General features: G+C 34.9%; 3 protein-coding genes across 4 annotated transcripts; 1 reads left to right on the top strand and 2 right to left on the bottom strand.

Moving 5' to 3' along the window:
- Positions 1-323: 323 nt before the first annotated feature.
- Positions 324-1,572, bottom strand: LOC125859430 (probable aquaporin TIP5-1). The gene is made up of 3 exons (XM_049539181.1): positions 1,413-1,572; positions 1,079-1,323; positions 324-715 (listed from the first exon to the last, which is right to left on the bottom strand). The coding sequence occupies exons 1-3, from the start codon at positions 1,534-1,536 to the stop codon at positions 329-331; spliced, it is 756 nt and encodes a 251-aa protein (XP_049395138.1). The 5' UTR covers positions 1,537-1,572; the 3' UTR covers positions 324-328.
- A 3,205-nt stretch (positions 1,573-4,777) lies between these two features.
- Positions 4,778-8,440, top strand: LOC125860820 (uncharacterized). The gene is made up of 2 exons (XM_049540846.1): positions 4,778-4,947; positions 7,812-8,440. The coding sequence occupies exons 1-2, from the start codon at positions 4,898-4,900 to the stop codon at positions 8,047-8,049; spliced, it is 288 nt and encodes a 95-aa protein (XP_049396803.1). The 5' UTR covers positions 4,778-4,897; the 3' UTR covers positions 8,050-8,440.
- An 869-nt stretch (positions 8,441-9,309) lies between these two features.
- On the bottom strand, positions 9,310-15,009 carry LOC125860794 (uncharacterized). Of its 2 annotated transcripts, none has more exons than XM_049540813.1 (7): positions 14,835-15,009; positions 14,617-14,761; positions 13,578-13,679; positions 11,777-11,889; positions 10,390-10,664; positions 10,201-10,291; positions 9,310-9,847 (listed from the first exon to the last, which is right to left on the bottom strand). In XM_049540813.1, the coding sequence occupies exons 1-7, from the start codon at positions 14,943-14,945 to the stop codon at positions 9,398-9,400; spliced, it is 1,287 nt and encodes a 428-aa protein (XP_049396770.1). In that variant the 5' UTR covers positions 14,946-15,009; the 3' UTR covers positions 9,310-9,397. The 2 variants fall into 2 exon arrangements, with proteins under 2 accessions (XP_049396770.1, XP_049396771.1); XM_049540814.1 differs by having other exon boundaries at positions 14,711-14,761; positions 14,835-14,998.
- Between the last annotated feature and the right edge of the window lie 5,956 nt (positions 15,010-20,965).

The following is a 20,965-nucleotide window of genomic DNA, read 5'->3' as shown; positions in this document are numbered from 1 at the left end:
CTGCACATAGCGGGAGCTTTAGTGCACCAAATTATCTTTTTTTCCTTCATCTTATAAGTTTTATGGTCCTCTTCTGAGGAGTTCTAAGTTGATGACAGTTGAGATGAGGACGTTATTTTCACAAATCTTTAAATTGACATAAATAAAAAAATAACAAAGGAGATTTGAATAACCTTAAATTCACAAAAACAACTAACTAGACTATGACTAAGCACTAGTAGTTCTAGTAAAGAGAAGGCAACAACATCCTATTTTATAGACTAGCAAGAAGTAATACATACATACACATACAACAATAGCAAAAAGAAAAAAAAAAAACCTGCAGCACTTAAACAGTAACAATTCCACCACCTATTCCCCTCAAAGACTCAGTCACTTGTAAAGGGAAGACCACATTATCATACACAAGTCCTGCTATAGCTGCACCAATGAAAGGTCCAATCCAGTACACTGCTTGATTCCTGAAGCTCCCTTTAACAACAGCAGAGCCAAATGAGTAAGCAGGGTTCATTGATCCCCCAGTAAATGGCCCTGAAGCCATGACGTTTGCTCCCAGCATCAGGCCAATTGCCAACGGCCCAATTGCTGCGTGGACGCACCTCCTAGGATCAGCAGCTGCATAAACTGTGTACACTAGACCAAATGTCATCACGCCTTCGAGTACTGCTGCTCCAAAACCAGTCATCTCTTGTGGAATTCCATGTGTTGGAACTTGCTGCAATGAGAGAAAATCAGCGTACCTTTAATTATCAGCAAATTAAAGGAAAATGAGTTCATATTTATGTCTGTTTTTGATCATGGGATTCAGTAAATTACAGAATGTTTGTTCTTCCACTAATCCAGCATACACAAACAGGAAATTCTCCAGTTTATTCCATTTGGCAACACAAGTAAAGGAAAAGTCATTGGAATGAAATTAGTTTGGCTAATTGAATAAACGAGTATTCGACCTAACTCAATTGCAAAAGTTCAACTCATCATTGAGAATTGCGCCAGATCTCAACCAATGTGCGACATTTAACAGGGATAAAAAGGCAGGGAAATTTCTCGAAATTGAAAGGTACGGAAATCAACTAACCTGATTAGTGAATTTGAGAAGAAGGCAAGCGGTGACAGAACCAATCATTTGAGAAATCCAGTAGAATATAGACATGGGAATACTTATATGGCCTCCTACAGCCATTCCAAACGTGACAGCGGGATTCACGTGTCCTCCAGAGATATTGGCTGATATATACACAGCGACGGACAAAGCAAATGCATTTGCAACTGCAATTGCCACTAGGCTAGATGGATCTGATGTCGCATCAGGCACCATTTTCCCTGTGATCACATTACACAAGTTACACAACACACTTAAAGTAGACTAAGGGAAAATTGTAGAATTAACTTATACTAAAAGAAGAAATTACTGGTGGACATGGCAGCGCCTGCAGCGGCAAAGACGAAAAAGAAAGTGGAGAGAAACTCAGCGAGATAGGATCTGAGGGCATTGGGAGTGACAGAGTGCTGCAAGCGGGAAGCAAGGGACGCCATTAATTAAAACTAGTGATCTCAGAAGAATTGAATTAATTAAGAGAAGTTCAATTTGCTCTAAATCTCAATGAAAACGACCAAATGAAATGTCTTACAGACGGTTTGGGTGGTTTCCAAATGCTTATATAGGAGTTTGAGAGGAGTTACTGGTTGCAACGATTCCATTCAAATATTATTAACCGCCAATTACAGGTGTCCTCTTTATGCTTCACTGTTAGGCTATTTCATTTCAATAATGGACCCACAAAATTTTCAACTTTTGGCCGGTCCTTAAATTTTTGTCTTCAAATTATTTATTTTTTGTTCTTTGACAAGTAAAAAATAAATGACTGAATATAGCCCTTGACATAGTAAAATAAAGGCGAAATGACCTGGGAGACCTTTGTACTTGTCCCCGTTTGTCAGTTGGACCTTCCTACTCACCATTTTGTCAACTAAACCCTTAAACCCATTGAAACATGACATTTTAAACCCTTATATGGATGACTCATTGGTGCATGGAATACAACTAAATACACATTAATTTCCACGTCATTAATAAATGCCACATAGAAAATTATATGTTAAAAGTCTAAAAGACCCTATTCCACTTCAGCTCTTTGTTGAAACAAGAAAGGATCTTGTTGGTACATTTTTTTTATTTAACTTTTTTCTTTCCTTTGCAAATGAATATGAAGAATCCGGTTAGTGGTTAACTTATGAATCCTCTATTTTCATGTGTTATTTTGATGGTAAAACTATGATCGAAAGAGCTTGTTACTAGATAATTAAGTGAAACTTTCATTTGATTAAAGCTTCATAGTTTGATTGCAACTCAATTTTCTTTTTAAATAGTTTTTCATGATTTTTATTAATTCTATATTCTTATTCATTGTTTTTAGATCTGGATCTGTATGTTAGTGCAATAGTTAGTTTTAAGGGGTGTAAAAAATTTTACTTTTTGTTTAGTGTAATGGGTATTATGGAAATCACTCAATCGCCTTCAATTCTTGCGTATGTTAGATTTTAGAATTTAACAATTTTGTAGTAATTATCGTGTGATCTTTAATTTTGGAGAGTTTTTCTTTTTTGAGTGTTTGATGAAATTGAAAAATAAATTCTTTTCGGGATGTAGTGAGATCGGAGATTTTATTTTTATTTTTTTAGGGTGTTTAATGAAATTAGAAAAAACTTAAATCCTTTTTTGTGTGTTTAATGAAAATGGAGAATGATAAATTTTTGTTCAGTTGTTTGATGAAATTGCAAAAAAAATCATTTTTCTTTTCTTTTCTTGGTGTTTGATGGAATTGAATATATATATATATATATATATATATATATGAAAGAACACTGAAATTACGGGCTTGATCAGAAGATTAAGTAGAAGAAGAAGGTTTTGTAGAGGGAAATTATTGGAGAAGAAAAATCGGGTGGAAGTTTATAAGGAAATCAAAATTTGATCAACAATGATGTTGAAATAATTGGGGAAGAAGATGATTNAGTTGTTTGATGAAATTGCAAAAAAAATCATTTTTCTTTTACGGGCTTGATCAGAAGATTAAGTAGAAGAAGAAGGTTTTGTGGAGGGAGATTATTGGAGAAGAAAAATCGGGTGGAAGTTTATAAGGAAATCAAAATTTGATCAACAATGGTGTTGAAATAATTGGGGAAGAAGATGATTGTTATAAAGGTCAAAAGTGGTTGTCATCGCCTTTACAGTACCCCCTCACGCACCCAAAATATGTGCATCACATGCACTTTGGACAAAAATGCCACATAGAATGACAAGTCAAAAAATGGATTTTACATGTTATGTTTCAACGAGTTTAATGGTCTAGTTGATAAAGTGGTGAGTAGGAGGGTCCAACTGACAAACGGAGTCAAGTACAAGGGTCTTCCAGGTCATTCCGCCTAAAATAAACAATGTAGTTTATATTTTCGTACTATAACATAACAAAAGTTATGCCTTAAAAGGCATAATAAGTTTATGCGGCTTAATTCATATATAATTTATGCTTATCAAGACAAAAGTTTAGAATCCACAAGTTATGCAATAATGAACATAACTTAGCTCTTAAAACTTATGCCGAGTGAGATAAAAATTTAGTTTTAGAATTCACAAGTTATGTCGTATTAGGCATAATTTATTCCTACAAAACCTATGTCATGTGAGGAAAGAGTTTTGTAAACTTATGCTAAATGAACTAGATACTATACCACTTATATTGGGTAACTTAATTTTCAAAGAACTTATGTTAGATGAAGCATAAGTTTAGATAAAAACATTTTGACCCACAAAATTTTATTAATTTTTTTTAGGTCATTATATTTGAGAGAAAAAATTAAAAATCATTCAAAAATAGTGACAATCGGTGCAAAAACTTCAATTTCCACTCACAAGTCACAAGGGCCGGGAACCACATGATTTTGACAAATAACCACTTTTATGGCTAAAGGAAAATCAAAGATAACTGAAATTAATTCACTTTTTAATAAATAAATAAATAATATTTTTAGATGATAATAGGGATAAAGCACAAGTACTCTTAGACTATGATCGAAATTTCAGAAACACACCTTAACTAAACTAAGTCTTATTACCCTCATGAACTCATTTTTTGTTTTTGTAATTTTATACACCTTTTGGATTATGTAGCATACTCCGTGACACCACGTAGTTGAGGCGCGTGGGAGATATTTGGATGTCACGTAACCCAAAAAGGTGTACAAAATTACAAAAAAATGGATTCAAGAGGGTAATAGGACTTTAGTTTAATTAAAGTGTGTTTCTGAGATTTCGATCATAGTCTCGGAATTCTTGTGTCTTATGAAAGTTGGCTAAGTTTTATAAATGGAAAATTTACAAAAATCCCACATTTTAGTTTACTTATCACCATTATCCCCTATAAGTTTTACAAATCTCCAAAATCCCTCATTTTCGTGCATCAGGTTAGTGTATCTCGCGCATCAGATTAATATATCTCGCGTATCAGATTAGTATATCATGTATAAAATGTACATCAGATTAGTGTATCATGTATAAAATGTAATGTATCTTACTGAACGATTAATGTATCTCGCACATCAAATTAATGTATCAATGCTTATATTATTGTATCCCTTTGAGAGATTTCTGCAATTATAAACTTTTAAGGGATATATTGTAATTTTGCTTTAAAAGTATGTGGTTTCTGTAATTTGCCCATGGAAAAATTACATGGATTGGGCTGCAATTTTCGTAAAATGGGTTATTTTGCAAATCGGCCCATTGCACCACATGAGTCGGTATTCATCGGGGCGGGTCATAACCTATGAATGTCAAACAGGTTTGAAGAGGAGATCGTCACTGTAGAGGTTCAATTTTTATGGTAGCAGAGAAAAAATGGCTGCTCAAGAAGAAGTAAAACAACTGTCAGAGTGCTCAGTCTCCAAGTTAGTTTCCTTTATCTTCATCAACATCATCTTTACCTATCCCTTTATTTGACAAAAGTAGACATTTTTTATCTCAAAAAATTTCTGAATCTATAGGCAGAATATTTTTTCGTCTGTTAGGATATTAGGAAAGAAATTTTAGGTTGAAACGTTCTATGCTTCTCCTTTCAAAGAACCAATCAAATTTTTGAGGATGCCAATTTTTTTTTCCTTCTTGTTGAGGATGTCAAATTAACAAAAGGGAAAATGGTTAATAGTTTCATCATTTGGATTTCAATCTTCATCGTCTCAAAAAATTACTTTTGAATCAAAACGGTAATTAAATCCACAATAATTGAACATTTAATTTGTCACTAAGGGTCCTGGTACGCAGACTAAATTATTCTGGAATTATCCCACCTCGGAGTTGGTATAAAATAATCCCAAGTTGGGTTGGATAAGGTAGGATACCCATGATTAAGTATGGGATAAATTTAGTGCTGCATTTCGTTGACGGTATAAATATCATCTTATCCCACATACCAAACAACCCCTTAAGCCAAAATTGCAATACCTTTCAATGACGTTGAAATGAAGAGGATGAAGTCCAGGACTTTTTTCTTCTTCTTTGAAAGGGAAAATAGGTGAGAGGATTACAAACCCTGGTGAAAGTGCAGGTAGACAATCAACCGAGCTTCTAAGATCCCAAGTCCAGTACTGAAATACCAGTAGAAGCAAAATAATTAGGCAATTTGTTTCAAGTGGCTTAAACAAATGTTGAGGGTGTCTCAAAGGGCAGTGTCTTATTTTCTTACCTTAGAATTAGCGGAAGTGGAACCTTGCTTAATTTGGGGATGATATAGTATTACAGAGTGATTGAGTTACTCCCTCTTATCTCTTTTCCCTTCTTTGTCTGTCAAAAAGATTTGATCTATTTCCTTGAATCGAATTTTTGTCCTCCAACAATAAACAAATATTAACTAGAGTATTTCATGTGAGTCTTCACTTTTTGAATATTGCAAACCTTTGAAGCTTAAGCACTCGTTTTAGGCAAACATTTCACTCTTAATAACTGTGTGAGTCAAAGCACGTCATGTTTGATAGAGTGGAGGTAGTACCATATATAAATGCTTTTGTTCAATAGGAAGATTGGAACAACGTTGAAGGCAAGGGTGGGAATAATGGTGTCAGTATAATAAGTAGTGCCACACCCTTCGGGCTCGGGGTGGCCCAGTGGTTTGGGCTTGGGACTTCCATGTTGGAGGTCTCAAGTTCGGAACCCCTTGCCAGCGAAAGCAAGGGGTTTGCCTTCTGGGTCGAGCTCGTCGCACCGAGCTTGCCTAGTGCGGGTTACCTCTCCTATGTGGTTTGCAAGCTATTACATAGGAGCGGAGGTTTTACCCTGTGCGCACCCAAAGGGTAGCGGCTACGGTTTCCCTTGTCATCAAAAAAATAAAATAATATGTAGTGCCACACCCCTTTCATTGCCTTTCTAGTTCCTTTTAGGGTCATCATGCCTTGTACTGCATATGATAGCAGTATCGTACAGGTGAAATGTGAACAGGAAAGTTATGAGAAANTAGTTTGCAAGCTATTGCATAGGAGCGGAGGTTTTACTCTGTGCGCACCCAAAGGGTAGCGGCTATGGTTTCCCTTGTCATCAAAAAAATAAAATAATATGTAGTGCCACACCCCTTTCATTGCCTTTCTAGTTCCTTTTAGGGTCATCATGCCTTGTACCGCATATGATGGCAGTATCGTACAGGTGAAATGTGAACAGGAAAATTATGAGAAAGCAGTATGATGGATGATATTTATCCACACCTTGTTTGGTCGACTTTTCATGGCACTGATTATGTGCTTCATCTTCTAAAATTGCTATTTGCTTCCTTCTATTTTTATAAATTGTGGACGTCTTTGCTTTTCTATCTGGTGTATGTTCTTTGCAAATAAACTTTCACGAGCTTCTGGTTATCACACTGTATAAAATGAGTCACTTTGATCTTGTCATTTGAAGTATTTCTTCTTTGATTGAATTCAGTGTTTCTATTTCGTCTTGGAGTTTTCAGACAACTTCAAGCTACAACGGTCATGTTCTTCTACCTTTCTCATTTTTAAGTATTCTTTAGCTCTGAACAATAAGAACAACTTTCCCTCAATTCTAAACAAGTTGGGGTAGGCTATATGAATCCTCATTGACAATGTTTCTTGGTTTAAAATAATCTCATGCCAACATATTTTTGATAACATTTTACAAAAAAGAAATTAAATAGGAAGTATTAGAAGTTCTCTAGTCCAGAACATGTCTAAGATTTTTCAGGCCTTGGGAGCTTGTGTGATGATTTTTTCTCCCAGGTAAATTTTTTGAAGGAAAAGGGTAACAAATTGGAATATATTTGATCTCCATGAGAATTGCAGCGGTGACGTAATTTCTCATTCGTATCATGCAGATATTATATTACTCTGTCATGGCATTCCCAAAATCAACAATGGAAAATTCAATATTCATGAATGTCTTTATGTATCTATTATGCAGAGAATTTGAAATTCGTGCTCCTAATACATGTGTGTTTTTTTTCTTCTTGAGATGGGTATTAAAGCTTAAACTTGGAGATGGTATTGAAACAGTTATGTTATTTTGGGTTCTAAGACAAATGATTTTCCTCGACTAGTGCTTTGAGCTTACCTCCTGGCAATCAGGCAATGCATGGGATACCACAAATTCTGAATGTGAATGTTTGTATTTGTCATGAGAGAAATTGAATTCATGCTATACTTTGTTCTAATGAACTTGGTATAATCATGATTGCCTATATATGGGTCATGTTGCTTGTCTTATTTATTCTAGTCCGGAACTTTCTGGTCTGATATTTAAATTACTGCAGTGCTCTGGGGACATGGGTTTTTTCTGTAGCTGGTGCACTGCTTGCAATTCCGGTGGGTATTAAACGGAAATCTTTGGCACCCCTTGTATTCTTTGGCACAACTGGTACGATGCTAGATATAATTATGGGTATCAGTGCTTGTGAGAGGGAGCATGCAGAACGGCAAATGAAGCTTTTGGAAGAAGCACAAGGATCTGCAGCTGTTGATACCTTGGCTGGTGCAGCAACTGAACATTGATGGCATTCAGGTCGCTCTGGATTTTGTCTTCAACTAATAGCTGAGGGTTCATGACTTCATGTAGCATTTTGAGTACTGTTGGCCTTCAGTTTCCGCTTTACTTGGCTTGTAACCTGGATATTATCATTATCATTAGCAGAAAAGAAGGCAAATAATGTGTGCGGTGATTGAACTTGTGATGTGGCTTCAGAACTATCTTTTTTCTTCTTCTTAAAAAACGTTCTATTAGTAACCATGTAGAGAAGTCCAAAATAACTCCATCATGGCCTGATGGCTTTTAACACTTTCATACCTTGAGTTTGTTTTTACGTTCTTGTACTTATAAAAGAGGTTTACTTAACCTCGTACTCTATTTCATTTCATTGTGCAGCAAACTATAGTTGGAAACTTGGAATCTAAAGCTCTTTTGAATGTGAAAAGTCATCAGCCAGCTTTTAGACAAATAATAAAGTTTTGTTGTTGCTGTAGGAGTAGCTTCTTAAACTAGTTCAAATAATATGAGACCACCCATGTCTTCATTTTTAGGTACAACCCCTTCGTTGCAATTCGTCTTTTTTAGCAGTCTGTCACTCCGAGAAACTTGACCAAGTTCATATACCTTGTTCTAGTTTTCACCGTAGCTCATCTTTTTCAGACCCAAAACTTAAATGATTTTCTCGTGTTTAGGAAAATTCAAAATCGAAGTTCTGGTACAAACGTCTTTAGTTTATGTAAAGGATTGAAATGCTTTTTGAAACAGCATGTTTGACCATCTTGTGGCCTGGACTGGAGAACGTCCACTCACCTAAGCCTTTAGCCACAAAATGAATTTATATGTGCAAGCATATTGCACCCTGATAACTTCGCCTCAATCCCAAATAAATTAGAGTCATCGAATCCTCACTAAATTTGTCACTTCATTTGAGCCTATCGCAAACTCATATTACTCAACAAATAGTTCTTTTCTTTTTCTATTAGCATATAAGTAGCTGACAGGATTATAAAACTTCTAAAGAGAACAGGTGAAGTAACCATACTACATCACAATCACAATGACATTTTTCCTTTACATGATGCGGGTCTGGCTTGGGTAAAACATAGCACCTGAATACAGCAGAAACGAACGCACCCAGCTCAACCCAACCTTTCCTCCCCAGGAGAACATTACTCAAAATCAATTTTGTCTTTAGAAGAAGCATCCTTTAGACAGAACGAACTATGCAGAAGCATTTATAGGGATATTATTCAAGATGGTATATTCTTCACTCAAGGAGTCCAGAAAAAGAATTCCCAATTATGAGTTTATGAAAAACACATGAATTCTTCTGAGAACATTGATATTTGAAACATTTATAGATAAAAAGAACTCCTATACTTGATTGACATCAGATATAAAGGACGGCAGAGAAACAGAGATCATCTCGTACCTCCCACATTCGCAATCTCTTGTTGCATTAATAATAACTTTAAATTTCAAAGGACTGTTATTCTCCTGTTGCAGTAGCAACTTCAACAAAATTAACCAAACCAAATAGAAATTTGGTCTTACATCAAATTTATTTTTTTCTTTCAATTCCTTGCCCTCATTGGTGCGTGATGTGTCAGTGACTGAAACACCTTCCCCAGCAACACTATGTTTAAGCACCGTACTTTCAGCCATGCCCTGCCTTCTGGAGACTAAATTTGAAGCATGATTGGTTCTATCCTGCCTTTTGTAACAAGAGAACACATCTTCAGCTCTGATGTTTCCAAACAACATTTCAGCTGCCTTGTTTTTAACAAGAAGTGGAACATGCATTGAATCATCCCACACATAAAGCTGCAAAATTGAAATAGTACCTTAAAAAGTCTCCAAATAAACAACGATAAACTAACAAATAATCGGTTGGGTGCACCTTATGGAACTTACGATAATTTCTGCTCTGAAAGTAAATATCTCACACACCCATCATTATAGTTGAGTGAACACAATGTCAATGAGTTTGAAAAATATCTTGATACTTGTGTCAACTAGAGTTGTGAAGTTTTAGTACCAACATGGACATAAAAACTTCAGGTGCCAAATCCCATGGCTTGGAATGAAAAATGCAATATAAGTAGTAATGGTGACGGGGTTTTCTGGAGCTAATTTACAAGAAAAAGAATGTTACCAGTTGAAAGAAAAACTCTTACCATGAAAGGTCGATATATCATGCTCACTGCATGAAGGTGATTGGAGCTCTCCTGACAATAGAGTGATGAGGCTTTTTTAATACTGCCTGAACTGTTGAAACCACAATGATTTCGCAGTTACTAAATGTTAATAGACATATTATAGGCATATACAAATGGAAAGAGGACTGGTTCAGATTTTCCTCTTACCTAGATTCATCACTCAAAGGAGTACCGCATAGATGGCAGCCAGCAGTAATCAGATCATCAGCCACATTGCAATCTGAGTGTACATATAGCCTTTTGCTAATGAACATGCTTCCAACATCAGATTCAGGAAGATGTCTCCAGGTAATTGGCAGAAATAATTCACCAACAGATGCATATATGGTTGCCTTGCAGGAATCAGGAAGATCAGATAAATATTTAAGAGAGATGCAATCCTGAGATTTCGTCTCTTCATGCACTTTCCAATTAATAGATGCCTGCTTCCATTGCAAATCCGTGAGGCCAGCATTCATTATTATATGTCATAAAGCAAGTCAATTGATAAATACCCTTTTAACTGGAGTCATTTGACAACAGATGTGAAGCAATACACGGGTATGCTCTTATCACTATCACACGGATACCAATCAATCTTGAAATACTATTTTTGAAAATCAGTAATAAGAAATAAAAGTCATAGCTTTCTTCCATCAAACAATGATAGAGTACTTAGACCTTCCTTATTTTGACAAATAACATATCCTCTTTACCAGTAAAAGTTGGTGGTTTTAATTTCAGCACAACTGGGACAAATTATTGTATTGCATCTTCTACAGAAACCCAACAAGGTCTTAAATATTAAACTCAAATCCTAATCTTGAACTTTGTAAAAGCTAAAATAAAGAAAATTATCCAAACTGATATTTCCATTATTTCCTAGGTAATACAATAATAATTGAGGGTAAAATAGGAGCAACAAATTAAAAAAACTTTTTAATCAAATCATTGCTTTTAGTGGTCCCAGTAAAGGCATGGAAAGTTTCTACTAGAGGAGTTTTAAGATAATTCTCAAACTATAGGGGAGATCCATTTAGTTCCAGTAAACTAGAGCGGAGGTCCAAGTATTCACTCAAATTAATTCATCAACTAAATCTGCTTGCCAAATTGTTTTGTTTTCTATAGTATCAGAAAACAATTCATTAATTAAATAAGAACGAAAGGCACTTATAAGTTGGTGCAAAACTGTTTCTAGCAGGTGCAACAGTGTACTAGGATATCCAAATCTTAAGAACTATAACTCTTCGGCTTGAGCCAAGTGGGGTGGGGTTTGATATGACAACGCAGCCTGAAATACATAACCGAGGACAAGATAGTCTACAAATAAATCATTTTGCAACATAAATACATCCAAATTTGGACTTCATCAACTGTGGAAACTAATTAAGAGAAGAATTGAAACCTCCTACATCTCAGCCAAGTGATTGGGCATGGGGAAGTAAGAAATTTGAGAAGGAGAAAAGGGTGCTTGATCAGTGGACTCCTAGTCTCTACTCAAGTCTATGCGATTTCAAATTTACAACAGCAGTTCCAAGAGAAAGAGGATACATACTTGATGGTTTTTCAATTCAACAGCAGCTCCCTGCTGCAGCAATGTAACAATTTTCTGAAGCTTATCCTTTGACGCCGTCCCAATTCGACAGCTGCGCATCAGATCGTCCACACCTGCAAAGACGTTAAGTCAATATCTTAGCCCAGGTCAGGAGCAGACTGGTCTAATCTCAGCCGAACTACAGATATTGAAAAAAAAAAACACTAAACAAACAGTATAAGCCTAATGAAATCTTTTTGATCCCATTCTTATATTTCGCTTCTTTATGCTTGTGAAGAACTAATGTTGAGACAAAATATAAAGTTTTTAAGTACGTGAAGTCTCATCAGAGCAGAAATTAATTTATTTCAGGCACTCATGACAAGTGAAGCATGGCTAAATCAAATTTGCTGTCCAACATGTTTTGGTGGTGCCACATGGGAGTCGAAGACTAATTTTTCAAACCTCCCTAGAAGTATAGCAATCCGGTGGCAACCTTACTACAAGAGGAGTCTGATTCGCACTCAACAATTATTTGGTTGAACTATATAAAACTTTAGACTAATCTATTTGGAGAAAGGCTAATGATGAAGCTGCATATAAGTTTTTTCTTTTCATGTTAGCAAGAAAGATAACATTAGCTAATAGATAAGCTTCCTGTTACTACAGTCTACAGATTGAGGGTGTGATTTCCCAAGATTACACATTTACGGTTGATGAGAAGTTTGTAAGAGGTTAAAAGTAGCTGATTAGAGAAATAAATTTCTTTATTGAGTATTTTTTATGGCTGAAAGCATGTTTTATTGGTTATGGGTTCTTCTTGTTAAATCTCAACCTTTTTTTCTAGAAAACTCCCTTTTCTAGACCCGTCCCCAACTTGCGCGCTCGTTTTGGGGGCCAACGAACCCCGGCGCGGAAAGCGCCAAGGAATACTAAAATTGACAGCCCTCCCCTCGCGCCCCGTTCGCGGATCGTGCGTGGGACGCGTGCTGCTCTTTAAACAAAAATGACTCTCGGCAACGGATATCTCGGTTCTCGCATCGATGAAGAACGTAGCGAAACTGCTGATTAGACAAGGAGGGATCCATTCTCTGAGTAACTGAACCAACACCTTGAGGCTATGCTATTCTCAGTCTAGGAAGGACTGGGAACTTGATTGTTATCATTTTTAACAAGTTTAACAATTTACATGCATATAACATCACGGTACTGCAAAAAAGAAAAAGAATAAAGGAAATACGATCAATTTATTGTAATCAATAGTTAGCATGTTGGTCAACTGCACTCTAATATGCAAGGAACAAAAGTTCATTGGCATATCACATTATAAATGGGTTCCAAAGAGGTTCAACGAAAAAAGGAAAAGTGCACTTCTTTATCATCTGCAAGAAAGAAAGAAAGAGAGGGAAAACAAAGACTTTCAATATAAAGTATTATATCATGAAGATAGAAATGGTGTTCAAAATAAAAGATATCGTAGGAGAAACAGGTGTTCGATTTATGTTTGTTTCATCAGTTTGTAACTCAATATACTAGCCTCCTGAAGGTTAATTTAGTGGCATCACCCAATTATTCAGAGAAGATTACACATATTTAGCATCTAAACATGCAATCTTCTTGGGCTCTGCCCCCTGGAAATCAGTAAATGCTAGGCAGACATTAAGGACTTCTTTTTCAATTCTAGTCACCCTTTACAACAATTGATCTAGTCATGTATTTATGATACTCCAAAGCTTGATCATATCTACCAAAGATAATGTATCGAAGAACCTTACTAGTTGTAGAGAAAAAGAGAGAAAGAGAGAAAGAGAGAAGAGAGTACCTTTAGAAGCAATTGACTTGTATGAATGGACTATACATTGCAAAGTTGAGCAATGTACAGTTCTAGCCTCAATTAATCCGCTAACTCTTGTAATCTTAACATCTGAAATTGAAAAAGTTATATGCATTACCTGAAGATTGGAGCAACATCATTATTTGAAAACTAAAGTTTAGAGCACACAAACTCACATATTCAACAGTTTTTAATAATGTTGATTAATATGTTAACCTGATCAACAATACAAGCATAACAGATTCCATGGAAGTGAGACGGGGGAGGATGAGACAGCTATATGAGATAATGAATTTAGAAAGACTTTTGAGGCAATGACTGAGCAGTGAGCACTATTACACCACAAGCAAATTCTATGCTGCATACTATGTTTGAGAAGCTGTTTACATATAAATTCAAACTGAAACTTGTTATTTTCCATGGGCTCTTGGAACATCAACAAGAAATAGACAAATGAAAAGAGAAGACAACAAGGAAGTTCAATAATTCAAAGTCAACAGTCATATACGCTTTGTCCCAATTTATGTAGCACAATTGGAATTTCGAGGGTAAACCAAGTTTTTCTTTGACTGTAAAAGTTTAATGTCTTCTAAATATTTTAAGTTGTTAATCATTGTGATGTATAGTACTCTTTTTACATAGTTTACAAATATATAAATTTTTATTTCAAAAAATTTAAAGTTTGTATTTCTGTAATCACGGTCAAAATGTAGAAGTTTGAATCTCGAACTCTGCCATATAAATCGGGACAAAGGGAGTAGTACTAAAGAAAACCTGCCTATTGCCCGTTCACGCTTATAAGATCTTATGATTTAATTTCTGAAATTTAAATCCCATCTGTATTCCTGTTGAGTTATAGAATATGAATGCCACATATGGCATCAGTCATGAGTCACTCACAATTTAGAATTAAACTATAAATATATTGGGTTGAAATATTTTAAAACTATAACATTCCACAGCTCGTGATAAACGAAAAACAATAACATAACCGTCGATAAATATTTCAATTCCCCAAAAAACTTACTTTGAAGCAAAATGATATCTCCAGCAACAAATGTGGAGGCCAATTGCTTGTTCCATATTGCAACAGGAAAAAATGGACGGGTATCGTCAGCGACCTGTATGTCGGTCCTTACGACCTCTGCTCCACCTTTTCTCCATAGCTTGTACTGCAAAATTATATATATGCTGAACTGAAAGTACCTAATTAAGCCATTAGATACAGAGAAAAAGAGAGAGTACCTGAATTGGGGTGATATTGTGAACAAAAACGAGGAGTTGGACGTACTCGTCGATGTGAGCTGCTGCTTTAGAGAGGTCGATTAGAGGACCATAACATACTATTGCCGCCATTTTCTTTCTTCTCTTCTGGTTTTGCTCATGTTTTCTTACTTCTTCTCTTTTGGGCTTTTCATGACCCGACTTTCATTATTCCCAGCTGTATATATAAAAAAAAGAACACCGACAAAACTTACCCGTATAGGTGTTTACACCAAACTAATGCAATTTGTATGTGTTTCGATTCGAATTATTCTCATGTTTCGGATGTTAAACGAAACAGGATTTCAGAAGACGGGCGGTAATCCGTACGGTCATCTTCAATCTAGCTTGTTAGCATCTGAAACATGAGAATAATTCAAATCGAAACACATATAAATTCTTAAATAATTTAATGACTGTATGGAAGGATCTAATCCTTTTACCCAAGCAAGGGGTCTGTCCAGATTCAAATACGTATTGTTAATGAGCCCATGTGTCTAGCAGTTCTAACCGGGTATGACACGCCCTTTTAACTCATTTTGCGGGCTAAGACCACGACTGGCTAGACGGAGTCACTTAGACAAAGCCATTAACTTGTTGTATTGAATCTGACTGTACCACCATCTCGAAACCAAGTCAAAGAATTATATATGAATTTATGCATATTTAGATAAAGTCTAGATCTTTCATGGTAGATATAGAATTGAAGTTAGTTATCTGGCATAAATATAAGTCTTTAGCCGGACATAGTCACGGTTTAAATAGGAGATTATTAAAGAAATAAGAAAGATAATTAAGAGAGATTACCTTAGGAACAAACAGCACACTTTTATTTTCCGGCCAAAGTCCGGCAAACTCACAAACACTTCAAACTTTACAAAGGAGAGAGAGAGAAAGTAGAGAGAAGAGTTGGTTTCTAAAACCTGCCTCTTAACAAAATAAAATGCCCTTATTTATAGATAGAAAAAGGCATCTAGGAATAGTAAAAAGAGTCCCTTATGTGGGGCCTAAACAGTACATTCACTGTTGGTAGTGCTTATCTCACTGAACAGTACATCCACTGTTGGTATTACTGCTGATAGTGCTTTTATCCACTAAGCTTTGTCTCTTAGCTTTGCCAAAAGTTCTTCAGCCCTTTTCAGCGTATTTGCTGGTTTTTCTTCTTCAATTTGTTGGGCTTCGTGCATATCTTCACTAGCCTCACTACGCATTGAGGAATATGATTTTGCATAATGATTTAAATTTGAAAGAAGAGTCTTTTTCACATCTTCTAGGTAATCCAAAATCATTTTATTTTGCTCCTCTTCATCATGATTAGAAATCCTTCGAGCCATATGCTTTACCGAAGTCGACTCATCAATTATTATTCCTTTATTAGGAATCAATTTATATTCTTTAATAGTTGTTGCAATTTGATCCAACAGTTCTTGTCCATATATTGACTTTGTTTGCGGATTTTTTTTCATTAACTTATCCCAGAAGTTATTATAATATGTGCGATATGAACATGGGATTTGTTTTTCCGTAAAATCCACCTCTGGAACCCATTTGTGGATCCATGGAACAAAGAATTCTATAAAGAAACATATCTGTTCAATCTGCTGTAAATAAGAAATATGTTCTTGCTGATATAATCTGTTAAGATCTGGGGAAATCTTTACCCATTCTTTGTATAACTTAAGAAATGGTTCGGGCAATATTTTTATTGTTGGCCCGTGGTATGACCACTAATTTAAAAACCAATTAGGTATAGGACTAGCAAATATCTTTGCACATACCTTTATGAACCGAGTATGTTTATGTCTCTCATTGTTATAACAGAGGACTTTATCGAAGGCCTGAATATAATCCCAATATGTGAAACTCATTTTAACATTGTTAAGACTGATCTGTCTTTCAGTCATTGAGGAAATACCTCAATCTTCGATGTGAATAATTTGTTTGACAATCATTTTAGAGAATTTATAAACATTCTCACCTGTATTGTATCCTGCAAAGTGTTGGAATTCAACACCCGTGCTTATCAACAAAGTTTCATAGTACTTTCGAGTTTTGTATGACTCACCCGGAAAGTATAGCCCATTAAGTAAGTACCTCTGGAATATCTTCCAAGGTTCTTCTCTCCTTTGTATATCAGAATTTTCTAAGAGAAATATCATTTCTCTTTTCTATACCTTTTCATAGGTTTTTATATCATCAATAGTATCTTCTTTGGCTATTGAAGCAAAAGTATTACTTTGCTTTTGGTTTATATATTCTTGTAACTTAGCATACAACGGGTCGCTTTCTGGAATATCTTCTAGATGTATTGACGAAGAGGTTTTCTCTTGTGTTTTTGAATTTAGTTTAACTAAACTCATTCCTCCTCTCTGTATAATAGGAGTGCTGGATGATGAAGAAAATCTGTATGACGATCTTGATGAGACTGAGGATGATCTTCCTCTGCCTCTGCCTCTACCCTTAGTCATCCAAGGGTGTTCCATTCTGCAAATGAAACAATGAGTTTTAAACCCAATTCGTGTCATAATAAGTGTTTGATTCTTCTATTGATTGGAATAGGTCTATCAACATTCCATCTATAATTTTCCAGCAAATAAGTTCCTTTATATCTTGATTAAAAGGAAGAACCTTTAAAATAGTAATCAATCTTTTTTCAGTAAAAAACATAGAGATGGGAATATCATTATCTCTTTCTGAAAAAGTACTATATTCACTCATTTTGAATGTATTCTCTTGATAAGAAGTTTGGGAGTGAGTTATCACTTCCTTTCTTATATAGAATCTCAAAATCAAAAGGTGCCAATTGTGCTTGCCACCTTGCAAACATTAATTTTGACGCATCATGTTTAAAGTCTTTGTCAAACATATACTTGACTGATTGAGCGTCTGTTTTTATCAAAAAATTTTGGTTGTAAAGATCATTCTAAAATTTCAAAACACATTTAACGATAGTCAACATTTCATGAGCTACCGTTGCATACTTATGTTGAGCATCGCTCCATTTTCCCGAATGAAATCGAATAAGGTATTCATGCTTATCATGTAGGTTAATTTGTTTTAGAATTCCACCATAACCCATATTGGACGCATCAGTCTCTACTATTTTAGGCAAGCAGGATTGGCAAAGATTAAGCAGGGTAAAGACTTAACTCTTTCTTTGATTGTTTAAACAAGATTTGTGAGACTATCAGTCCACGGTTTTTAATGCTCCTTTTTCAGCATGTCGTGTAACGGAGCTAGATCGCGAGACAAGTTCTTGTAGAAAGGAGAAATATAATTTAAGCTTCCCAAGAAACGCTGTAACTGCGTTCTATCAGTAATTATATCAAGAAACTTTGATGCGAATTCAATAGATCGCTGAATAGGAGTAATCTTTCCCTAACAAATTAGATGACCCAAAAATCTGACTTCTATTTGAAAAAGACTCATTTTAGGTTTAGATATTACCAAACCATTTTGAATGACTATTTTCTTGAAAATATCCAAATGCTTAATATGCATTTCAAGAGTCTTTGAATAAACCAAAATATCATCAATATAGACTATAATGAAATCCAAATAAGGATTAAAAATATCATTCATAATTTTTTGAAATTTAGAAGGGGCGTTTTTCAAACCAAATGGCATTACATTCCATTCATATTGTCCGAACGGGACATTAAAAGCCGTTTTATAGGAATGCTCTTTAAAGATTTGAATCTGCCAATATCCTGATTTTAAATCAAATTTTGAAAATATATTGGCGTCATATAACCTTGAAAGTAAATCTCTTTTATTTGGAATAGGATATCTAATCCATTTTAAATATTTGTTTAAAGGTTTGTAATTTATAACTAACCTGGGGACACCACGTTCTTTCTCTGATGCATTATTAACATAAAAGGCAGTACAAGACCAGGGTGACTTGGAATGTCTTATTAAACCCTTTTGTAACAAATTATCCATTTCTTTTTTGCAGAATTCAACCAATTCAGAATTCATTTGGCAAGGACGAGATTTTGTAGGAATATTTTCCTCAGAGAAATCATCTTCATATGGAAGAGTTACAATGTGCTTTTTTCGGTTACAGAAAGCACTAGGATGATCGGCACAAATATCAATGACCATTTTTTTAGAGATTAATTTAATCTTCTCCTGTACTTTAGTAGCTTTCAGAGTGTCAAATATATTCATACTAAAAATCTCAAGCTGCAAATAATTAATATGCTTTTGTTTCATTTCAATTAAAGCATTAATATCACGAGAAACAGGTTCAGTAATAAAAATTTAACTAATATTACGATCTTTATAAGTGGCTGAGAATCCTTTAGCATTTATATTTGTAAAAGGATAAATAGCATTTATAAACGGAGTTCCTAAAATGATAGGAGGGTATAACTGAATTTTTACCAAGAAAAAGAAGTGAGGAATACAAACTTTATTTTGGCAAATACGAGTGTTGGATAATTTATACTTTATATCTAAAGCATGTCCAGATGGGGATTTAACCATATGAGTAGTTTTTTCAAAATATTTTGTAGGCACAAGACCTTCTTGAATGCAACTTACATCTGCTCCACTATCAATCATGGCAATATTAGATATAGAGAAAGAATTATCAATTAAAATAGTACATTTAACATACCATTTATGAGTTGTAACAACTTGCATCATTCCCAAAAACATGTTTTGTTTAGGGTCACTACTAACTGGTTTAGCAAGAATATTTTCTTCAACTGAAAAATCAACTGGAAAATCATCAATCTTAGTTTTTCCTTTGCTATTAGTAGACTCAATTTGAGTAAGACGGTGGTCACAAATAATATGATTTTGTTTAAGAAATTTAATTTCTTCTTTTAAATGTTCAATTTCTCCTTTTAAGTCATCAAAAGAAGAATCACGAACTACCATAGTTTGTTTAGATGAAAGTCTATTATGAACTTCAGACAAAGAATATGGAGCAGAATAAACAAAATCATCTTTAACCTTTTTATCATCAGAAATGCTATGAGCTGAAGAGCTAGTTTTACTAGCTGCTAACTGAATGATTTTTTCATGAATAGTGTTATCAGTGACTTCTTTAAGAAGTTCTATAACATTGTCTGCGATAATGGTGAGTAAGTTCATATCTTCGAACTGAGATTGAAGTTTGTAGAACTCGTCATGTTCGCAATTACAGATATCACCATGACATTTACAAGAATCACTTGACTTGTTGATCCTTATTGGAAGACTTGGGTTGATCATCTTCTGTAAAATAACTTGCTTCAGACTCCTCGTAGTCTGACTTGGAACCAGAAGTATAAAGGAAACTATACACCTTTTCTTGAATATCTTCATCTAGTTCTAAAGCTTTAAGCTTTTCTAGTTTACAATTTGGAGCTATATGCCCAAATTTTTCACACTTGTAGCATTTGATCTTATCAAGGTCTTTTTTTGACCTATTCTTAGTAAATCTATGAGATTTACGAAGAGTCTTACACTCTTGTCTTTCTTCTCTAAATCTTCTCCTAGATCTTCTTCTCCTTTGATGAGATCCTCCTTTGATGAGATCTATGGTGTACAGACTTAGAAGTCTCATGTTTGGTACCTTTTGAAGCATCTGGTAAATCAAACTGTGTACAAAAATCTCCTAATTGAGATTTTTCTCTCAGCTTGTCCATTTTAAGCTGTCTAGAGAGTTTCAACTCATTGCACAAATTTATGCCTTCTTGAGTACAAGCTCCAATAAGCTTTCCATAAGTATAATTGCTATAAGGAATAATCCCTTGAGAGTCCCTCAGAGTTTTCTTAACTCTTTCAGCAAATAAAGGTGGTAAGCCATCTATGAATTTGGCTTTCCAAAATTTTAATCCATTTTTGGGAAGTTCCATTACCCGACTTAAATAAGTATCTTTATACCATCTAAACTCACCTAAATGCCTACATCTTAAGCCATTAAGTAGAGATCTGACAGTTTCATACTGATTGATAAATCTACCACTAAAATGTTCTAGGATGGTTAAGACTAAGGTATACACAATGTCTTCTCTATTTTTGACTAAGGCAAATCCTAGGTTATCAACTCCTTCACTGGCAGCTTTAGCATTTATAACCGTTGCTTTTGCCTCCATAGTCATATAGTTGTCCCACCA

This window comes from Solanum stenotomum, chromosome 3 (genome assembly GCF_019186545.1).
Source record: "Solanum stenotomum isolate F172 chromosome 3, ASM1918654v1, whole genome shotgun sequence".
NCBI lineage: Eukaryota > Viridiplantae > Streptophyta > Magnoliopsida > Solanales > Solanaceae > Solanum > Solanum stenotomum.
Note: the sequence above shows the minus strand (reverse complement) of the source record. Positions and strands in the feature narration are given on the sequence as shown.

What these genes read in the sequence shown, in the direction of transcription:
- LOC125859430 (XM_049539181.1), bottom strand. Translation starts at nt 1,536, where the DNA reads ATGGCGTCCCTTGCTTCCCGCTTGCAGCACTCTGTCACTCCCAATGCC. An exon ending in AGGCGCTGCCATGTCCACCA is followed by an intron (nt 1,324 to 1,412) that starts GTAATTTCTTCT and finishes ATGTGATCACAG; the next exon opens with GGAAAATGGTGCCTGATGCG. An exon ending in TTCTCAAATTCACTAATCAG is followed by an intron (nt 716 to 1,078) that starts GTTAGTTGATTT and finishes CTCTCATTGCAG; the next exon opens with CAAGTTCCAACACATGGAAT.
- LOC125860820 (XM_049540846.1), top strand. Translation starts at nt 4,898, where the DNA reads ATGGCTGCTCAAGAAGAAGTAAAACAACTGTCAGAGTGCTCAGTCTCC. An exon ending in TCAGAGTGCTCAGTCTCCAA is followed by an intron (nt 4,948 to 7,811) that starts GTTAGTTTCCTT and finishes AAATTACTGCAG; the next exon opens with TGCTCTGGGGACATGGGTTT.
- LOC125860794 (XM_049540813.1), bottom strand. Translation starts at nt 14,945, where the DNA reads ATGGCGGCAATAGTATGTTATGGTCCTCTAATCGACCTCTCTAAAGCA. An exon ending in TTGAATTGAAAAACCATCAA is followed by an intron (nt 10,665 to 11,776) that starts GTATGTATCCTC and finishes CAATGGAAGCAG; the next exon opens with GCATCTATTAATTGGAAAGT. An exon ending in TGATATATCGACCTTTCATG is followed by an intron (nt 9,848 to 10,200) that starts GTAAGAGTTTTT and finishes TCAATTTTGCAG; the next exon opens with CTTTATGTGTGGGATGATTC.